The sequence below is a fragment of the Lynx canadensis genome, chromosome E1 (assembly GCF_007474595.2).
Source record: "Lynx canadensis isolate LIC74 chromosome E1, mLynCan4.pri.v2, whole genome shotgun sequence".
NCBI classification, from domain to species: Eukaryota; Metazoa; Chordata; class Mammalia; order Carnivora; family Felidae; genus Lynx; species Lynx canadensis.
In genome coordinates, this window is record NC_044316.2 from 17104615 (window position 1) to 17121571 (window position 16957).

Consider the following 16957-nt stretch of genomic DNA (forward strand, 5'->3'; position numbering starts at 1 on the left):
TTTTTGCCTAGACATATTCTGACTATTTTATACTTTGAACCCAGGTGATCACAGGTTTTTGCTACTGGTAAGAATAAAGACTGGTGGTTCTATGTGAAATTTGGAGGAAGGAAGAAATAAGTCATGTTTAGAACTGAACGGATAGTTTTGCCAAACTTAACCTGAAGTTTTTCATGCTAGATACCAACTGGAACAGTTCCTTAGTAGACAGTCCACTATGGTTAAAATAAATTTTGGCCTCATTTTGCTAAGAACAAAAATAAGTAAATCCAAGTGTTTATTTTAGTATTAGATTATTGATTATTGAAGCTTTTTTTTGTTTTTGTTTTTTGTTTTTTGCTTTTTTCAAATGTACTGCTTTTATAATTGGGAGAAACACATTGAAATAACCCTTGTTAACTGAACTCAACCCCTCTCTAATCTGTAGGAGTTGAAGCCCTCACTGGTTAGAGGACCCTGTTGCTGGATATGCCAGACTATTGGGTTGTGATCACACATGTGTTACTACAAAGAAGTGGTCTTTAAATTGTTTTCATAAAAAAAAAGAGGCAGCTAAAATGATGATGGTTATTTGGAATTTGTTGTGGAACATGGGCATTTTGGGATTCCAAACCTTATATTTATGTATTTATTTTTTAACCTTCCTTCCAGATCCCAAAAGGATAATCACTTACAATGAAGCCATGGATAGTCCAGATCAATGAAGGACCAGACTGCCTATTTGTAACCTTTCTGCAGCATTAGAGCCACCGTTCATGGGGGACACAAGGCTTTTATGCTCCTAGATCTTCAACGCAGCAGAGGAACCATAAGTAGAATCACAGGATAATATATACAAATATATATATATACATATATATATATAGTTATTTAAAAAAAGGCAACTGAAAGTAATTAGACTTCATAAGGAATCAAAATTTATTTCAAGAGACTACACATGGTTATTTAATCTCCGGTACTGAATAGTTTTTTGTTGTTTTTTTTTTCTTTTTTCTTTTGTTAGTTTTTGTTTTTAAGTGTGAATGCAAGTGATTAATGAATACAGACTTATTACCAAGCGTGGTTCTAAAGTTCCTGCTGTCATCAACTTGGGCAACAAATGACCCACTGGAAAGGCAAATCCACTTAAAAGATCTCTGTATCTTGTTCTGTGACTAAAGTGATACACTAATCACGGGGAACCCAGAATGATTCAACATTTCCCCCACTCCTTTGATCTTTTGGTTATACTTTGAGCCCTGCGAGAATGCTGGATAAATGCCTTGAAGTTTGCAGGGGTGTATTTTTTTTAGCGAATATGATTTGCATGTCTTGCCAGGAGTTAAGCAGCCTCTGTGGGGTGTTGGGGAAAATTTTCTTTCTTTCCTTTTATTTTTTGTGGGGTGGGGATAGGGGAGGGCATTGAAGTTCTATAATTCTGGAATAGTTGGTGGTACATAGTTCACTTGGCTTTGGTTACATATTGGACTTTAACAAGTGAAGAATCCATGAGTGTCATTTAAAGAAAAGTTACAGAACAAACAATTGGCTTTAGATATTTAATATGGAAAAATATTCCTTTGCCCATATTTTAATGTAATTGTATAAGTGGGAGCAAAAATATACTCTGCTTTTCAACTGTAGGTGCTCCAGACTTGCTCTCTGTCACTAACACTAAATGTGCTGTTTTCCTTGTTTTTCATTGAACATCGAAAGAGAAACTTCTGTACCTTTCTGTAAATTCTCTTTTAATTTCTCAGAAATATCTAAAAGGGGAAGAAAAAACTCCATGAAAACTAGAAGACTTTTCATGTTTTTAGCCAGTGAGGAGGTGATAAACCCTGCCTGCAGAAGGTGTGTTTCCATGCAAACTATACTTCTGAGCTTATTAGCTTCTAATTATATCTTAATAAATATATTTTATTACTAGAGCAAAATGGGTTTTTTAAGGAAAATAATGTGAAATTCTGGAAATTTTCTTTTGGGCAGAGAAGAGCATTAGCCCTGTCTTATCATCACATTGCCATCCTGTTGCACTGCAGCTTGTATATAGCATGCTAAAATAAATTTTTTTTGTGTGTGTGCAGAAACTAAGGGTCCAATTTAAGATTGGGTGATGTTAGTGGCATAAAAACAAGTTCTCTGGCCTGACATAGCATCACATCACACACACACAGAAATTAGTATATCCATGTATGTCAAATACAGGTTAAAAAAAGCAGGGCGTTTATATAGAGAGAGGTGTAGTCTTCTAATAAAAGTAGACTGGATCCCCTGGGGTATTTGGGGGAGAAGGTAACTACTTTTGCTCAAACCCTTTGCTTAAGAAATGTCCAGTTTTGAGCGACTGTAGTATGGATGAGTTTTCTTGTTTTGTTGATTATTTGAGACTTTTAACAAGTAGTTGTGAAAGAAGCTGTTGGACTCAACTTAGAGTAGAGAAAATATCTTTAGTCTGGATTTCTGCCCTGCTTAGATTTTAAAAGTATAAGCATGGATTGCCAATTCCACTTGATGTAAACAAAACTTTTTATACATAATATATATATATATAATAACTTATTGTATCAGTCCAGGTTCAGAAACTTGTGGTAGGCCAGTTCCAGATAGTTTCATTTCACCTGTAAACTGTATCACTTTTACTGATATTGTAATTTTCAAATGTATAATATGTTTACAGATGTGCCCTGCATTTAGTCTGCCTTGTTCCTATTTTGATTTTTGTTGAGTCTCCTGCCTGCTTGCCAAAAGCTAGGATGCTTCAGGCCCATGTACAATTGAAAGCAGAGGCATCCTTGAGCTTTAAAGCATTGAACAAACTGGAAAATGCAACATACCACATACTGAAGTGAAAGAAGTCTGTGTTTTTGTGTTTTTTTTTTTTTTAAATAAAAATTTTCAAAAAGTTATAAAAAAAAGATATAAGGTTGATTAAAGGACAAAAAAAGACTCCAGTTTGTTTTATAGGTTTTAAAGTTCTGCTGTGTGTTCAATTGCCTTGTGTAACCACTTGTCGCCTTAGGGCCAGATTCCCCTGCACCCCCCTTCTTTTTTTAAAATGTCCATTTTGCTTGCCTGGAATTTAAAAGCTCTTCTGTCTCACAACTCACAAGAAACTTTCTGGGTTTGTGACATAGAGGTTGAATGAATATATATTTAAAAAAGAAAACAAAACAGTCCCTGTCTAAATTGGGCTTTTTAATTTAGAGGCAACACTTACTTAAAAAATATCTTTAGAAATCTCTTGTTGCTTTTCTACTTCCCTTCCCATAGCCCTCAGGCCTCCATGTTTAGAGAAGCCAAAAAGAATGTATCCCTTATCTGTTTGTCCAAAGGTTTTTGAGAGTCTCACTTCTAAATGAAACAATGCAACATTTCACCCTGATTTTCTCCACTGAAATTTCCTTGATTATATGGTTAGAGATATATAGTTAGGAATGTCTCTTTCTGGGAACCCTAGTGCCCCATCATATTGTCAGTATTTTTGGGCATTGGGTAATGGACTTAATTGCCTAGGTACAAGCAGGACTTTGGGACAAATCTCCTTTGTGCTGTTTGGTAACACTTAACTCTACTTGTCGCAGTCTTTCTCCTTAGGTCCTCACACAATTCCTTACAGAGCACTTATTAAAAAAAAAAAAATCTTAAGAGTTGATTTGTTTTCTGATTATTTTTGTGTAAGCTTCTAAACAAACTTCAGCTGTGATTAATTTAGCACATTTAAATAACATTAATGTGTTATTGTTTGGTATACAGAATTTTCCTTCAACTCAGAGTATTAGTACTGTAGCATAAACCAAATACAGTCTAGAGGGGATTTTTAACATCCCTCCATTATAAAGACTGAAAAAGGAGTGTGTGTGTGTGTGTGTGTGCGCGCGCGCGTGCACGTGCGTGCGTGCGTGTGTGTGTGTGTGTGTGTGTGTGTGTGTGTATGAGGGACAGATGGAGATAGTAAAAATTAGTAAATGAATGTGTGTAAGACATTATATTAGTATTCAGAGAATGAACTTGTATTTATTTTGTGCCATTTGTTTTCATTACACAGAATTTAAAAGTCAGGTGGTTTTAATCTTAAAAAGGGTAGTATTTGAAAAATGGCACTAAGAATGAAATCATGACCTATTTTTTTAATAGCTATGAAGATACTAATTATGGGTGAAGATTTCTTTTTAAATCTGTCTTGATTGTAGGCTTTTGTGTCACATACCACTCTCTTGTAGATGTCTTGAATAATTCCCCTTCCCCACAAAAGACAGGGTGTATTTATCTTTCTCTTTATTCGCCCCCACTTTGCTGAACTGAAGTTAATTGCATAGCCTTTCCTCTGACTTTCTTAGTAATGAACTTTCACATGAAGTATATTTACAGCATCTGTAGTTAGCCCTTCCTCCTCCTTTCTGGGAGGGGATAGACAATAATTAGGAAATTTGTTAATGCCAGTTTGTTTTCTCTCGGAATAAATGGCTGGAGAAGTTCTCTCCATTGTAGAATTTTGCTGTTCCCCTAATCATCTGCTTACACAGTCATTCAAAATCTGCAAAAACTTTATAAAGAAAAAAAAGTGCTGCATTGGTTTTTCAAATAACAGTTTCTAGGCAAAATCTGGCAAACCTCAGTTAGGAGTATTGTCCACAGTACAAAATGTGTTTTTTCACAAAACACTACATAGCAGCGGTAGTTTCATACTTGGTTGTTAATCTTGTGACTAACCCAATTGGAGGCATCTAGTGGTCTATCTTTTAATGAAAACTTTTAAACACAGGAAAGCCATTTAGTGTGAAATTTTGTGTCCTACCCAGTGGCCACAGGCAAGGAAAACTGGAAGAGGACTTTGATTTTAAATTCTAAATAAGGAGAGAATCATTCAGTCAAGGCTTTCTTCAGAGAACTAAATTAATAAAAGTCCCATTTCCAAGGATTAGGAGTATAGTTTATGCCATTGGGCCATATCAACACATGATTCTTGTATACCTATGCTAACTGCACAACAGGCTGTAGCAGGACAGATGCATGTTATGAACAATAATTTTTGTGATCAGGTCTGTTGATGTGGTACTAGTTGAATTAGATTCTTCGGGTGGGCTGTGTTCTTTAGCAGTCCTACCCATAACTTAACCTGCTAGGTTTTGAAAGAGGGTAGGATTTGCTCATCTGTTTTTCCCCCCAAGATTAGAGGGGCAGAGGACAAGACTAGAAGTATGTATGATAGCTGCTCGAAGTTTGCAGATACATGGGGTATCATTAGTTCTTAATGCTGATGTTATTTTTATTAATGTGATTAATCAGCAGAGCACCAGGATTATTTTATGGTGAGAAAGATGGGCTTATACTTCGAATATCTTAAAATGTCTCTTTTTAAATATACTTAAATGTGTTCACATGTTTGAGAGCCAGGACCCCCCTGGGCTGGTTTTAAAGAATGATAAATCATTGGCCCCCCTCAAATGCACTGCTTTACTGAGTTTTAAATTTCACACTGTTTTGCTACTCCATATGAATAAATAGAATTTTAAGTTGTCTGCATAATAGAAACACCCAGGGAAACATGAGCGGTATGTTGCTTCTGCATTACTGGGAGTGTCCAATAGCAGTTATGGGCAAGACACCTATGGAACAGCCATCCTCACATGCGATGGGATTGCTGATTCAAACTTCTCTATTTATCCATACAATTTTGCTTATGTCCAGAGTTCTAAAGCCATTTTATAATACTGCAGTATCCCTTTTCTACAGCCTTACTAAAATAGCTACAAACATATTCCAATGCAGTATCCCTTTTCTACAGCCTTATTAAAATAGCTACAAACATTTTCCAGTTCAGTTTCACTTTTGTTGTATATCAAAGTTACACTCTACAGACCAAGAAACCAACTTGAGGTAAATTATATAGCTTTCCATATATCCTTTTTTCCTCAGGTGCTAAACAAAGGCTCCAAAAAACGGATACTGCTTTAGTAATGTCTTTTATTCGTAAACATTTCTTTTGCTAGACATAAAGATTTGCTGTTAACAAAAATGGTTTTAATATGTAAATATGAATGAATGCCTTTAGTTTGCCCCTGTTTGTCATATTAGTCTTGTTTCAATTATCGTCTGTAGAGGAGGATCCTTTCATAACCTTGAATACATTTCATTAGGAATTGTTGCATTTTTAGAGTGGAAATACAACTGTTTTCTGTCTTGGATTAATCCTGCTGCTGCTATGAGAAACTGAAAATCAAGAATGTGATGCACTTTTTACATTACTATATACCATACCTTTCTAAGTTGCTTTGAATACCTTTCCTGTAGCACAGCCACTAACAAAAGTGAATGAATTTAGAATTTTTCTTCAGGAGGGAATCAGTACAAATAACTATTTATGGTATTGGCCTATGAAGGGCAGTAACTTAGGAAAATAAAAATTCTGTTAGTATTACGCTTTTTGGCCTTAAAATGTCTTCTACTACTGAAAATCTTTTAAATCTTAGTTTTGTTTCTATTATTCCCTCTCTCTGCCTCAAAAAGAGGGTTTGGGAAGAGTAGCTTAAAAGAAGTTTCATTGGTTGTTGCTGATTTATCTTTTAGGAAGAAAACAATTGTTTACTACATAAGCTGGGGACTTATTTTTTGTTTGTATTCAGAGGAGAAATAATGCCATCCCGAGCCAATCAGATTTCGTGTAATCAAATCCATCAAAACTCAGCTATTCTGCTTCTCTAGTATATTTTTACTTAGCAAAGATAAACTTACATATAGTAGGAATGCTACTTGACAAGAGGAAAAGTCATTTCTCAAGCACATACCTAGACTTGGAGGAGACTGAACCCAAAATAATGGAGGAAGAAACACCAAATGGGGTGGAGGAATATGAGATATGTGGTCCAAAGCTATCTGGTTATATTTTGATGTTGCCAATATTGCCAAGCCAAAATTTTAATTTGCTTATTTAATATATTTGTTGGCCAGAGATCTATTTTTATATCAATGTGCCTTGCATGTATATTAAAAAAGTTTGGAAAGGCCATGTAGTAATGCCTGAGATAGTTGATGGTTCTTACCACCACCTCACTAATTTTTATGCAGTATGAAATGCTCATTCTATTGCCCAACTGGTGCTCTCTGTTTAAAGTTATAGATCTTGTCACAAACTGGAACTGTTTTATAAACTGGGGAAGTGATTTAATTTACTTTTTGTTGTTTCTTTTTCTTAATCTGTTAGTGGCTGTTCTGTAGTGGGAAATAGTAAAAAGGATTCTTCACTCCCTTTACCCCCTCAGCACCTTCTTCAAGTAATGTGATGACACCATTTCTTGTGTGCTTTGAAAAAAGTTTCAGCTTGCTGTCTCCTTTAGTGTTATAAAAAAAAAAAAAGTGTTATGAAAAGCATTGTTTGCAAAATCTAGGGAGATAATGGAGTCCACTTTAATTTGGAATTCTATGTGAGCTATGATCCAAGTTATTGGCTCTTTCCAACTTAAAAATTTTTATTGTTAAAGCACCTTGGCTTAGAAAATTTTAAATATTTATGTCTGCAACAATTGTCTCAAAATAATGAACTGTGCAATTCTTGTCATTAAAAAAAAAAAAAAAAAAATCTGAACTCTCCCTAATGTGACTTGTTAGTTTCTCTGTATTTCCTGCCAGTGTAAATGTGAAAAGCTTTGCTTGCATTACGTTTTAGAAATGCATTTTGCACACTCGGATTCTGCTGAAGCTCCATGAAAAGGTTAGATCTAAGTAGATGAATAAAGCTATGCACATGTTTTGAAAGTTTAATTTGTGTGTCATTACCAGAAGTGACCTGTCCTTATTACTTTGCTGTTCTTAGCTTTACCATCCTTAGAAACATGGCTCAAAGTAATAGTTCTGGGCTAGCTCATCAGCGGAACTAGAAGAGAGGAAAACTGGCACCTATTTTAATAAACTCCAGTTTGAATGAGAGCTGGACTTGTATCTACTAAAGGGCTTTTCTTGAAACAGGGCAGTTTTATCAGCTTTACAAACTTTTGGATGCTCTTCCTCGTGGAAATTTTGGTTTATTTGGTCAAACAGAAATGGAAGGTAATTCAAACAAATAAGAGGGAAGGACCTTTGCCACATGGAGTTCTGTGACAGTTCTGTCTTAAGCCTGGTTTAAAGGTAGGATAGCCTTTTTACCTTTATTGCTTTAGCACGTTTGGTTTTACTGAGTGAATGACTTGAGATTAGAATCATTCAACTGTTTAAAGTTCAAAGCACAGGTTGTTTTAAAGATAATGTGTATCTTTTAAAAATTGCCCAAGCTGATTAGAATAAGTTTAGGAATTGGGCGAATTTGGTTAAATTGCTGCAGTCTGCATGTACTAAATAGCTTTACTTCACATGTATGTGTACTTAAAAGATTGTGTAGATGTACTGGCCAGGTTTGTCAAATCATCTTTTAAAACATTGTTTTGTAATCTCCTTAGGGCTTTTATAGAAGAGGCTAATAAGCTTAAGTAGAAGATAATGCTAGTGGTATTTTCCCCATGCTCCTCAATATAAAAGAAATATTTCTGATTTGTAAGGGTTTTCCTACCTGTAGAGGAGGGTTACTTCTCTGTCATCAAGTATGCTCTTACTGTATGTTGTTGACTTTGAAAACCGCAAAATCCATCCTTCTGAAAGTGACAGTTAAAAACTAAATCTAGTAGTCAAGATTGGAAAAGTAACCCATGATGGCTGGCCTTAAAAGGCATAAATGGGGGAAGTGTAGCATCATCTTAGATGATATGGCTACTCCTCAGCATCTGTCACTAGTTCACTTATGTTCAGTATGTACTGAAGGAGCAAAATAATTTCTGTGTCTTGTGTGCATCAGCACTTAACGAGCTGAGTTACCTCTTCTTGATATGGGGGAAAGGATACTTAGTGGACTACAGTTATGTTGGAGGGTGTTTTTCCTTCCCTCTCCCAATTAAGACTTTTTTTCAGTGTTTGTTTTGCCCAGTCAAAAAAGATAGGCCTTTTCTAGATAAAAGAACAGTGGCCAGAAATTTACCCCTTTGCTAATTGCTTAGGTATTTGCCATAGCTGTTTCTGATGTCATGGAATCTGAGGAAGTGTCAGTTACACTATGATCTTCCTTTATTGATGTCTTACTCCATGTTCAGTGTTTTAAAAATATAAATTACAAACACTCTACATCCATACCCAGATTTACTTATTTTATCAGAAAAAAAAAACTTGAGAAATTTGTAGATCAAATTAAGAGACAATAAGTGTACATTGTTGAATAAAAAATTTTAAAGTTTCAGTGGTGTTTGCGTTATCTTTTGTGTACTTTAAGATTATTGCCTTGATAATGACAATTTTTTCAAAGGGTCAGATGTACATCTTAAGTGTACCATGACCGTATGTCATGGCTTTAAAACAAATCATACAGGTTATCAAAGTGCTTAGAATTGGCGTATTTACTGAAAAATCAGCCGTGAGAACAGCTGTCCTGGTTTTTTTGCATGCCATTGAGCCATATGTTCTAATCGAAATAAGCCAAAATTGAGCTCAGCAATTAAGCAACTAGAATAAGTTGCCAAGATTCTGGGTTTATTTGTAACTTTATGTAGAAATATATGGCAATGCCTACTTGAGAAACTTCCTGAGTTTGTTTAGCATTGATTTGTCACAAGTTGAAAAAAATCAATGCTGACACCAACATATTAGAGTAGCTAATGAGAAGAGATGTGAGAACATTTACAAGTGTGTCTGTCACTATGTAGACTGATAGACTTCATATGTTTTTATGTTCTTTGAGTTAGGATAATTGTATCTGGTCTGGTGAGTGACCTGCAAGGATACAAAAGGGAATTCGGAGTTTTACCGAAGCTTGTCTTTATAAATTCTCAGCCCCACGAGCGTGATTTATATAAAAGTATGGTAGTTCAGTCTACACAGTTGTTGTTTTTAATGACATTTATTGTGGATTTCAGCAGCTAACATAAAACTCATTCTAGATTGCTTAGCAAGGTTTCTCTTACTTTGGGGCTTTTAATCCACTACTGTTGGATACGGCGAATCGATTGAATCTGGGAAGTCTGGGCGTGAGAACCCCACTCTCTCCAGTGTTTATAGTCTCCTCCGTGGTGGTCACATTCCAAGATATATTGATACCCACGGTATCCAGGATACTGGTAGCAGACCCAGCTAGAAAATCCAAAGCACATTAGGTTATTAAAATTAGGGGGGCGCCTGGGTGGCGCAGTCGGTTAAGCGTCCGACTTCAGCCAGGTCATGATCTTGCGTTCCGTGAGTTCGAGCCCCGCGTCAGGCTCTGGGCTGGTGGCTCAGAGCCTGGAGCCTGTTTCCGATTCTGTGTCTCCCTCTCTCTCTGCCCCTCCCCCGTTCATGCTCTGTCTCTCTCTGTCCCAAAAATAAATAAAAAACGTTGAAAAAAAATTTTTTTTTTTTAATTAAAAAATAAAATAAAATTAGGAACCTGGTCAATACCTGGCCAGGAGCCTCTTTTCTCAACACAACTGATTGAGAATGCTTGTAGGTTAAGAAAACAATAGGCATCCTAAATGTGCCAGGCACTGTTCATGAGCATAATATGGCTACAGCTAGTTGAAAATGAACCTTGATCATGAAAAAACGCAAAAGAGTAGTCAGCATAAGTGCTTCCACAGAGGAATATTTGAGAGGGCCAACAACTTGAAATTTGAATATTAGTAATAACTACAATGTGCCATCCATACCAATTATGATCTAATGTATGAAATCTGATAAGATGTAACCATAGATGTATTAATATTCACAAGGCTTACAGTTGCAAGAGTTACTTTGAAATGTACCCCAACCCTGTTTTTGCACTTACGCCCCACATTGTATCTTCATGGAACCAACTTCGTTGTTGAGCCAACCCATGGCTTGCAAGGAGGGGTAGTCATCACAGATCTCCCATTGGCGTCCAATGAAGTTTTCCTTCTCAAAGATGGTAATCTTCGACTCCTTATGATTCTGTAACCCAGAAATTTTTAAAAACCATTTGGCATAAGCGTTATGGCTGTCATCTTAATTCTTTAATTACCATATTTTTCAAATTCAAAACACTTCTGGTTTACAGAAGGAAGTACATGATCATTGATTGTAAGAATATTGCAGGCAATATGGTGGTAAGAATCCTGCCCGATCCAGTTTAATACCATAATATTTAAAATGTACAAATAATGGGCATCTGGGTGGCTCCGTCGGTTGAGCTTCCAACTTCGGCTCGGGTCATGATCTCAAGGTACCTGAGTTTGACAATGTGGAGCCTGCTTCAGATTCTCTGTCTCCCTCTCCCTCTGCCCCTCCCCTGCTCGCACTCTCTCTCTCAAAAATAAACATTAAAAAAAAAATGTACAAATAACTGATGTGATACTTTGGGACAACAAAAGACATGAAGAAAATATAATAAGAGCAGGGAAAAAAGTACTTGCAGCAAACAGCCAACCAAGGGATTAATATTCACTAATGTGAGAAAAGATCACAGAAATTAATAGAACAAGTAAGCCTGTGTGTGTATGGTGTTGGAAATAACCTAAAGTCCAGTAGGGGATATAAACACTACACAAACATTAAGGCTGAGACTATCCCGTATGAAGTACACAGGCATAACTAGCTGTCAGTTATCCTACTGCGCTGTAGAAGATCTGAGCTCTTGAGTATCCACTTCCTGCCACCCTTGCTTTTAGCTTAATGAAAATGCCTCTTAGTGGGGAAAAAAACAAATGGCAAACTTGGACCAGTGTCTTCTCTTTTATACTTTTATCCTTCCTGCTGCATTTCAGCATAACTGATGAGAAGTAATACTAAATGTCAATCCATCTGTATACCCTCTCTTACCGCGTCCCCCCAACATGCACAGAAGTGAACATTTCAGAGACTCACAGCTGAACAGATGGGGCGGAAGGACATGAGGCGCTCAATGTGGTAGGCATTACTCCCGCTCCAGGCATCCCAGCGAGGGTATTCTCCTCTCTCCAGGATAAACTGTTGCCCACAGAAGCTGGTGTGCTCATAACCAACCCAGCTGCCAAAGACAAGTAGTGACGTTTGATCATGGTGTTCAGAGCCTGCATGGCCTCAGGGAGAAGGCATCTTTTGTTTTAGGTGTCAACCGTGGGGTAAACTATCAAGCCAATTCCAATAGAGCCATACGACGAAGTGATAATATTTATCACAAGAGGCGGGGAGTGAGCTTGGCAGCTGCATTAAGCAAGTTTGTAGATGGACTATTTGTTTTGGGATTCTCCACTGAAAGGGTCTACTTCACTGACCTGAGAAATGTGTATTAGCAAAGTCAGTCTCAAGTTTTATTTCCTTTCTCTCCAGGTTACCTTATTCTCTACTTGGAGCTCCAGGTTCAGGATCTAGTGACTGACTATTGCTTTGGCTCCAGCCAAACCTATTGGCTTCTTCCTAAGGAAGCAAAGGGATGAACAGGCAGCTGATGGATTACTAGTCTCTTGTTTCCTTTTAACTTTGTGGGTTTTCTCCTACCGTCACACACCTATACCTTGTTTATTAAAACACCTCAGATCAATTTTGTTACCGATGATACCTTAAAGTATTTTACTCCCTTTAAAGGGTTAACTCAATTTGGTGGTGAGCAACTTGTGGAAGCCTATCCACTGCAGAGCCAGTTTTGCTTAGGCCAAAGGAGAGCCCTTTCCTCATGTTTTCAGGCTGATGGTAAAGGCCTCAACCTCCCTGCCAAGAGTCCGGAAGTAAGAGTCTAACTTGCCAAAGATATTAATCATCAACAAGAAACTCCTAAAGACTCACTGGGAACTCATATGGCTCTCATGTTCTGGGGTTGAGTTCCTTCGCACATAGAGAAATTAGCCAGTAGTGGCTGCCCTGGGACATGCAGGAAAGGAGTTAGCTGTAAAGAGCTTGACAGTTTCCTCTCTATTTTCTGTAGACAAGAAAAACTAAAGGGTCTTGTGGCTATTCTGAGAAAATCCTGGGTAGCAGCCTATGGGCTCTAGAGGCACAGATCTAACGACTGTCACTGCCCCACCGCATGGTCTGCATGTTTTTACCCCCTCTCCAATCTAGCAAGCAACTAGGAACCTCCTGTTCCTTCTAGCTTTGCGTTACTAAATTACACATGTAGTGATTTCTTTTGAGATTACTTCCATAGGGAGGCCTGTCTCCAAGAAATGACTAGAGTCTGGGTGAACATCTTTCCACACCCCATCTGCAGAGACCACAAATAAGGACTATGGGGTCCATACTCACGCGCCACATTCCACCTTGAGAGACCGGACATTATCAAAACTGCGCTCAGAGACATTTGGGCAGGAGCTGGTGAACTCCATCCTCTTGCCCTGGAAATTCTCCTGGTCATAGATGGTTATCTGAATGGAATTGAAAGGGAAAGAGCTAGAATATGGTACCTCAGGAAGAACAGAGGCCCAGGTCAAGAGCTTAACTTCTGTCTGACCCTTTGTTTTCCATCACTAGCTATAGCCCAGGATGCCTGGTAGGGTCTCTTCTGGTATAGACAGGATAGGAAGGAATTTGAGTTAATACCATTGGTTGGTGGTGTTTACATGCCCAGGGATGTACTGTGGGGTTTTGCTTATGATGGGAATGGTTTGCCAGGGACAATAGCTAGCCCAGTGGACAGACCAAGGCCTTGTGGAGTCATTCCACCATGCTCCCTGCAGAAGTGTGGCCCAGAGGCAAGGATTCTGGGTCCCAGGCCTTCCTGTGGATTATTTCTTATCTTCTCCAGCCACATCCTCGACAGAAATGGAAGGTATAAAGAGAGAGTTGTGATAAACCCCTTTTATACCTTGTACTAGAACTCGGCTCTTGAACCTTGGCTAGAGGACGACCCTCAAAGCTGTGAGCTGTCCTCAGAGTTGACCCAGTTGAAGGGATGTTGAGGAAAACAGTGAAAAGCTGAGTTTCAGCCACTTCAGGAAATGGTTGCAATCAAGTTCAGGTTGGGAGTCAGGAGTCCTGGTTTGGGATCTGGTGGGATCTCTTCATTTCTGGGCCCCCGGTTTCTGCATGGCATCATAATCCACTCTGGGCTGCTCTATTTTAAGATGACTTTAGTAGTGTGGTGGAGAGGTGACCTAGAAAACTAGGTATCATTTGGGCTTCCAGGATCATCCTTCTGTCTAAATGGGGTATTCTGAAAGATCCATCCTGAGACAGCATCTCAACGGTGGGTAGGCCCTTCCCCTAAAACTGGCATTTTATTGATCGGTCATTGTTGCGTGGAAAAAACACAGCCCTGGGGCCTGCTCTGTGGCAGGATCTCATACTCTGCTCTGTGGAACTACTCAATATTCCATGTGATGGCAGGGAGCTTACCTTCCATGGCCCCACGGACCCCGGCATGGGGTTGGTTTGAGCCATCTTGGTGGTTGGAAGGGCTTCTGGAAGACAAAACACAATCAGTGACTTGACCTCATGGGGAGAGGATGAGGTGATAGAGCACAGGAAAAGGAAAGGGGGCATCAGGTCCAACAGATAGACTTTGGTTAGGATCCTGGCTCTGCCTCTCACTAGTTGTTTTCCATCAGTAAAGCTTCTGTGTGCAGTTATTGAAAGGATTAGCAGTAATACAGGTGAAACACCGCACAGGTGACATGACCTCTTGATTAGTGTGGCTGTCGCCCTCTTGACTGCCTCCAGGAACCCCCCTATGGGGAGCAGCATTGCCTAGGTCTCAAGCACCCCAGTATAAACTCCTTGGCAAGCATCTAGCCCAGACCCTCATATTACCAATGTGTGGTCCCCTCCCACCTGGCTCCACACAGCCTCCAGCCAACCAGCCATGCATGACCAGGCCACCATTCCCTCCCTCCGTCTCTGTCTTCTAGGCCTCCCTGGCCTTGGCCTGGCCTCCTCAGAGAGACATTGCTGCTTTTCCAGCCTGTGGTGAATTGCTTTCTTTCCTGATTTCTGGCACTCATAAGAATACCGACCTTTCTATCGAATGTGTCCTGGGTGAACATCTCAATGGCAGGGTCTGGGTCTCCTCTGACTGATCGATGTGGTACCGTGCTGAGCCCCAAGTCCGGGCAGTACGGGGTTGTGGGGGAGGATGGGTGGCATCGGAAAAGACTTATTGAGGGGCGCCTGGGTGGCTCAGTCAATTGAGCGTCTGACTTCAGTTCAGGTCATGATCTCGGGGTTTGTGAGTTCGAGCCCCACATCGGGCTGTCTGCTCTCAGTGCAGAGCCGGCTTGGGATCTTCTGTCTCCCTCTCTCTCTGCCCCTCCCCGGCGCATGCTCTCTTTCCCTTTCTCTCTCTCACTCAAAAATAAATAAACACTTAAAAAAAAAGAAAAAGACTTACCGAAGGAAAGTGAGCAAGAAAAGGGGGTAATGATAGCCAACAGTGGCTCACTCTATGCCAGGCTCTGTTCTAAATGCTTGATATGCATGAATACATTTGAGCTTTGCACCAGGCCTATGAGGGAGGTACTATCATTATCCCCATTTTACAGATGAGGATACTGAGGCTCATAGAGGTTAGGTCGACAGAAAAGATGGTAGGAAGTGTAAAAGGAAGGAAAGATAGGAGGGAGGGGAGGAGGGAACGAGACAGGCAGCTTTCATGGCTCAGAACAGCCATTCACGGCCCTTCTTTGGGGCCAGTGTTAGGCCCAGGGACTGATGCATGTAAACTCTGTGATCTATCTTTCCATTCTGAACCTCTGAGTAAGTATTTCCCAGCTCCTGCCCCCCATGGCTTCTCCCTGTGCCTCAGGAAGCTGCTCATTTCTTGGAGCCCCATGCCCCCTCCCAGCCATAACTGCTAGGCCAGTGGTTATTGCCATATAAATGGCACTTGCCACTCCTCTTGGGGTGGCGAGAGCAGGCTGCCTCCCCACTCCCCGTGTTCCCTACTCTCCTCTAGCCATCCTCCGAGGCTCTGACCACAAGACAGAAAAAGCAGGGCCCCTCCTGGGCATGTCTCTGCAGGGGAAGGAATGGAAGGGCCAGGACACCTGCAGGGCCTTACTCACCCAGCTCCTGCTGCACAGTCTGGGTCTCCATCTGGTGCCACTTCCTCTGCAGCCCTGCCCTTTATAGCCCTGTGGCCGATGGCCTCTGGCCCTGTCAGCACTCTGCTTTCCCTCTGCTTTTGTTCCCCCTGATCCCCAGAGCTTTGGTGCTTCAGCCTGCTGGGCAGGCATCCCTCAGGCTTTTGTTTAAACTGGGGAAACAGAAATCCAGAGAGGCCCTGCTGCTGAGGGCAAGGCTGGGGGCTGCAGACCTTGGCTGCCGTGGTCTTGATCTCAGAACAGCTGTGAGGTGAGGACAGGCCCCCGTGTGAGTGCTTGTCCCCTAACCCCTCTCCAGGCTCCTCACGCTACCCTGGGAACTTCCTAAGACCCAGGTCGTACCTGACACATCAAAACGCACCTCACTTCCCATACAGGATATACATTTTTGTTGTTAAAAAATAGGAAAGGCCTATAACAGTTCTGAACTTCATTAAGACAAAGAAAAGAAGGTTCACTGTGTTCTCAGGAATCTTTCTTATACTAGATCTATGTATAAATATGTAAGGGCTGGATTCAGTTATGGTTGACTCGTAGACAGGAATCTCTCCATAGCTATTTTATTAAATATTCCTTTTAATTTTGTGCTTTTGTTTTAAAAATTTGGAGCCAGTATATCTTTCTGGGCTGTGACTACGTTGTTTCAGGACCTTGGAAACCTCACAGGCCCGAGGTACTATGCCTATAATATCCTAAAGATTCAAATGATTTCTCTCTGGAAGTTCGGGGTATTTGGTGAGATTAGTGTAGGGGAATCATTGGCTTCCCCAGAAGCCCTGAGGGGAGGATGTGTGGCTCAAATAGCACAGCTGCTCTGAGGAGCAGAGGCTTGCAGTGGGTGAGGAGGGCTTTGAGGCAGGCAGACACAGGTTCAAATCCCAGCTCTGTTGGCTAGGTGATTCTGGGCAAAGTCACTCAGTGTCTCTCAACCCCCCAAAAGGAGATAGTATCTACCTGAC

The 16957-nt window shown here is 40.1% G+C and overlaps 2 protein-coding genes across 2 annotated transcripts in view; one reads left to right on the top strand and one right to left on the bottom strand.

Annotated features, from left to right (window-relative positions):
• The window catches only part of NUFIP2 (nuclear FMR1 interacting protein 2), a 30944-nt gene extending 21706 nt beyond the window's left edge, over nt 1-9238 (top strand). The window contains exon 4 of the mRNA XM_030296944.1: nt 652-9238. Coding sequence (XP_030152804.1) covers nt 652-704 — 53 coding nt within the window. The 3' untranslated portion in view covers nt 705-9238. The remainder of the gene's footprint in view (nt 1-651) is intronic.
• A 739-nt stretch (nt 9239-9977) lies between these two features.
• CRYBA1 (crystallin beta A1) lies at nt 9978-15990 on the bottom strand. The gene is made up of 6 exons (XM_030296945.1): nt 15960-15990; nt 14296-14360; nt 13207-13325; nt 11851-11992; nt 10796-10938; nt 9978-10125 (listed from the first exon to the last, which is right to left on the bottom strand). The coding sequence occupies exons 1-6, from the start codon at nt 15988-15990 to the stop codon at nt 9978-9980; spliced, it is 648 nt and encodes a 215-aa protein (XP_030152805.1).
• Nucleotides 15991-16957: the final 967 nt, after the last annotated feature.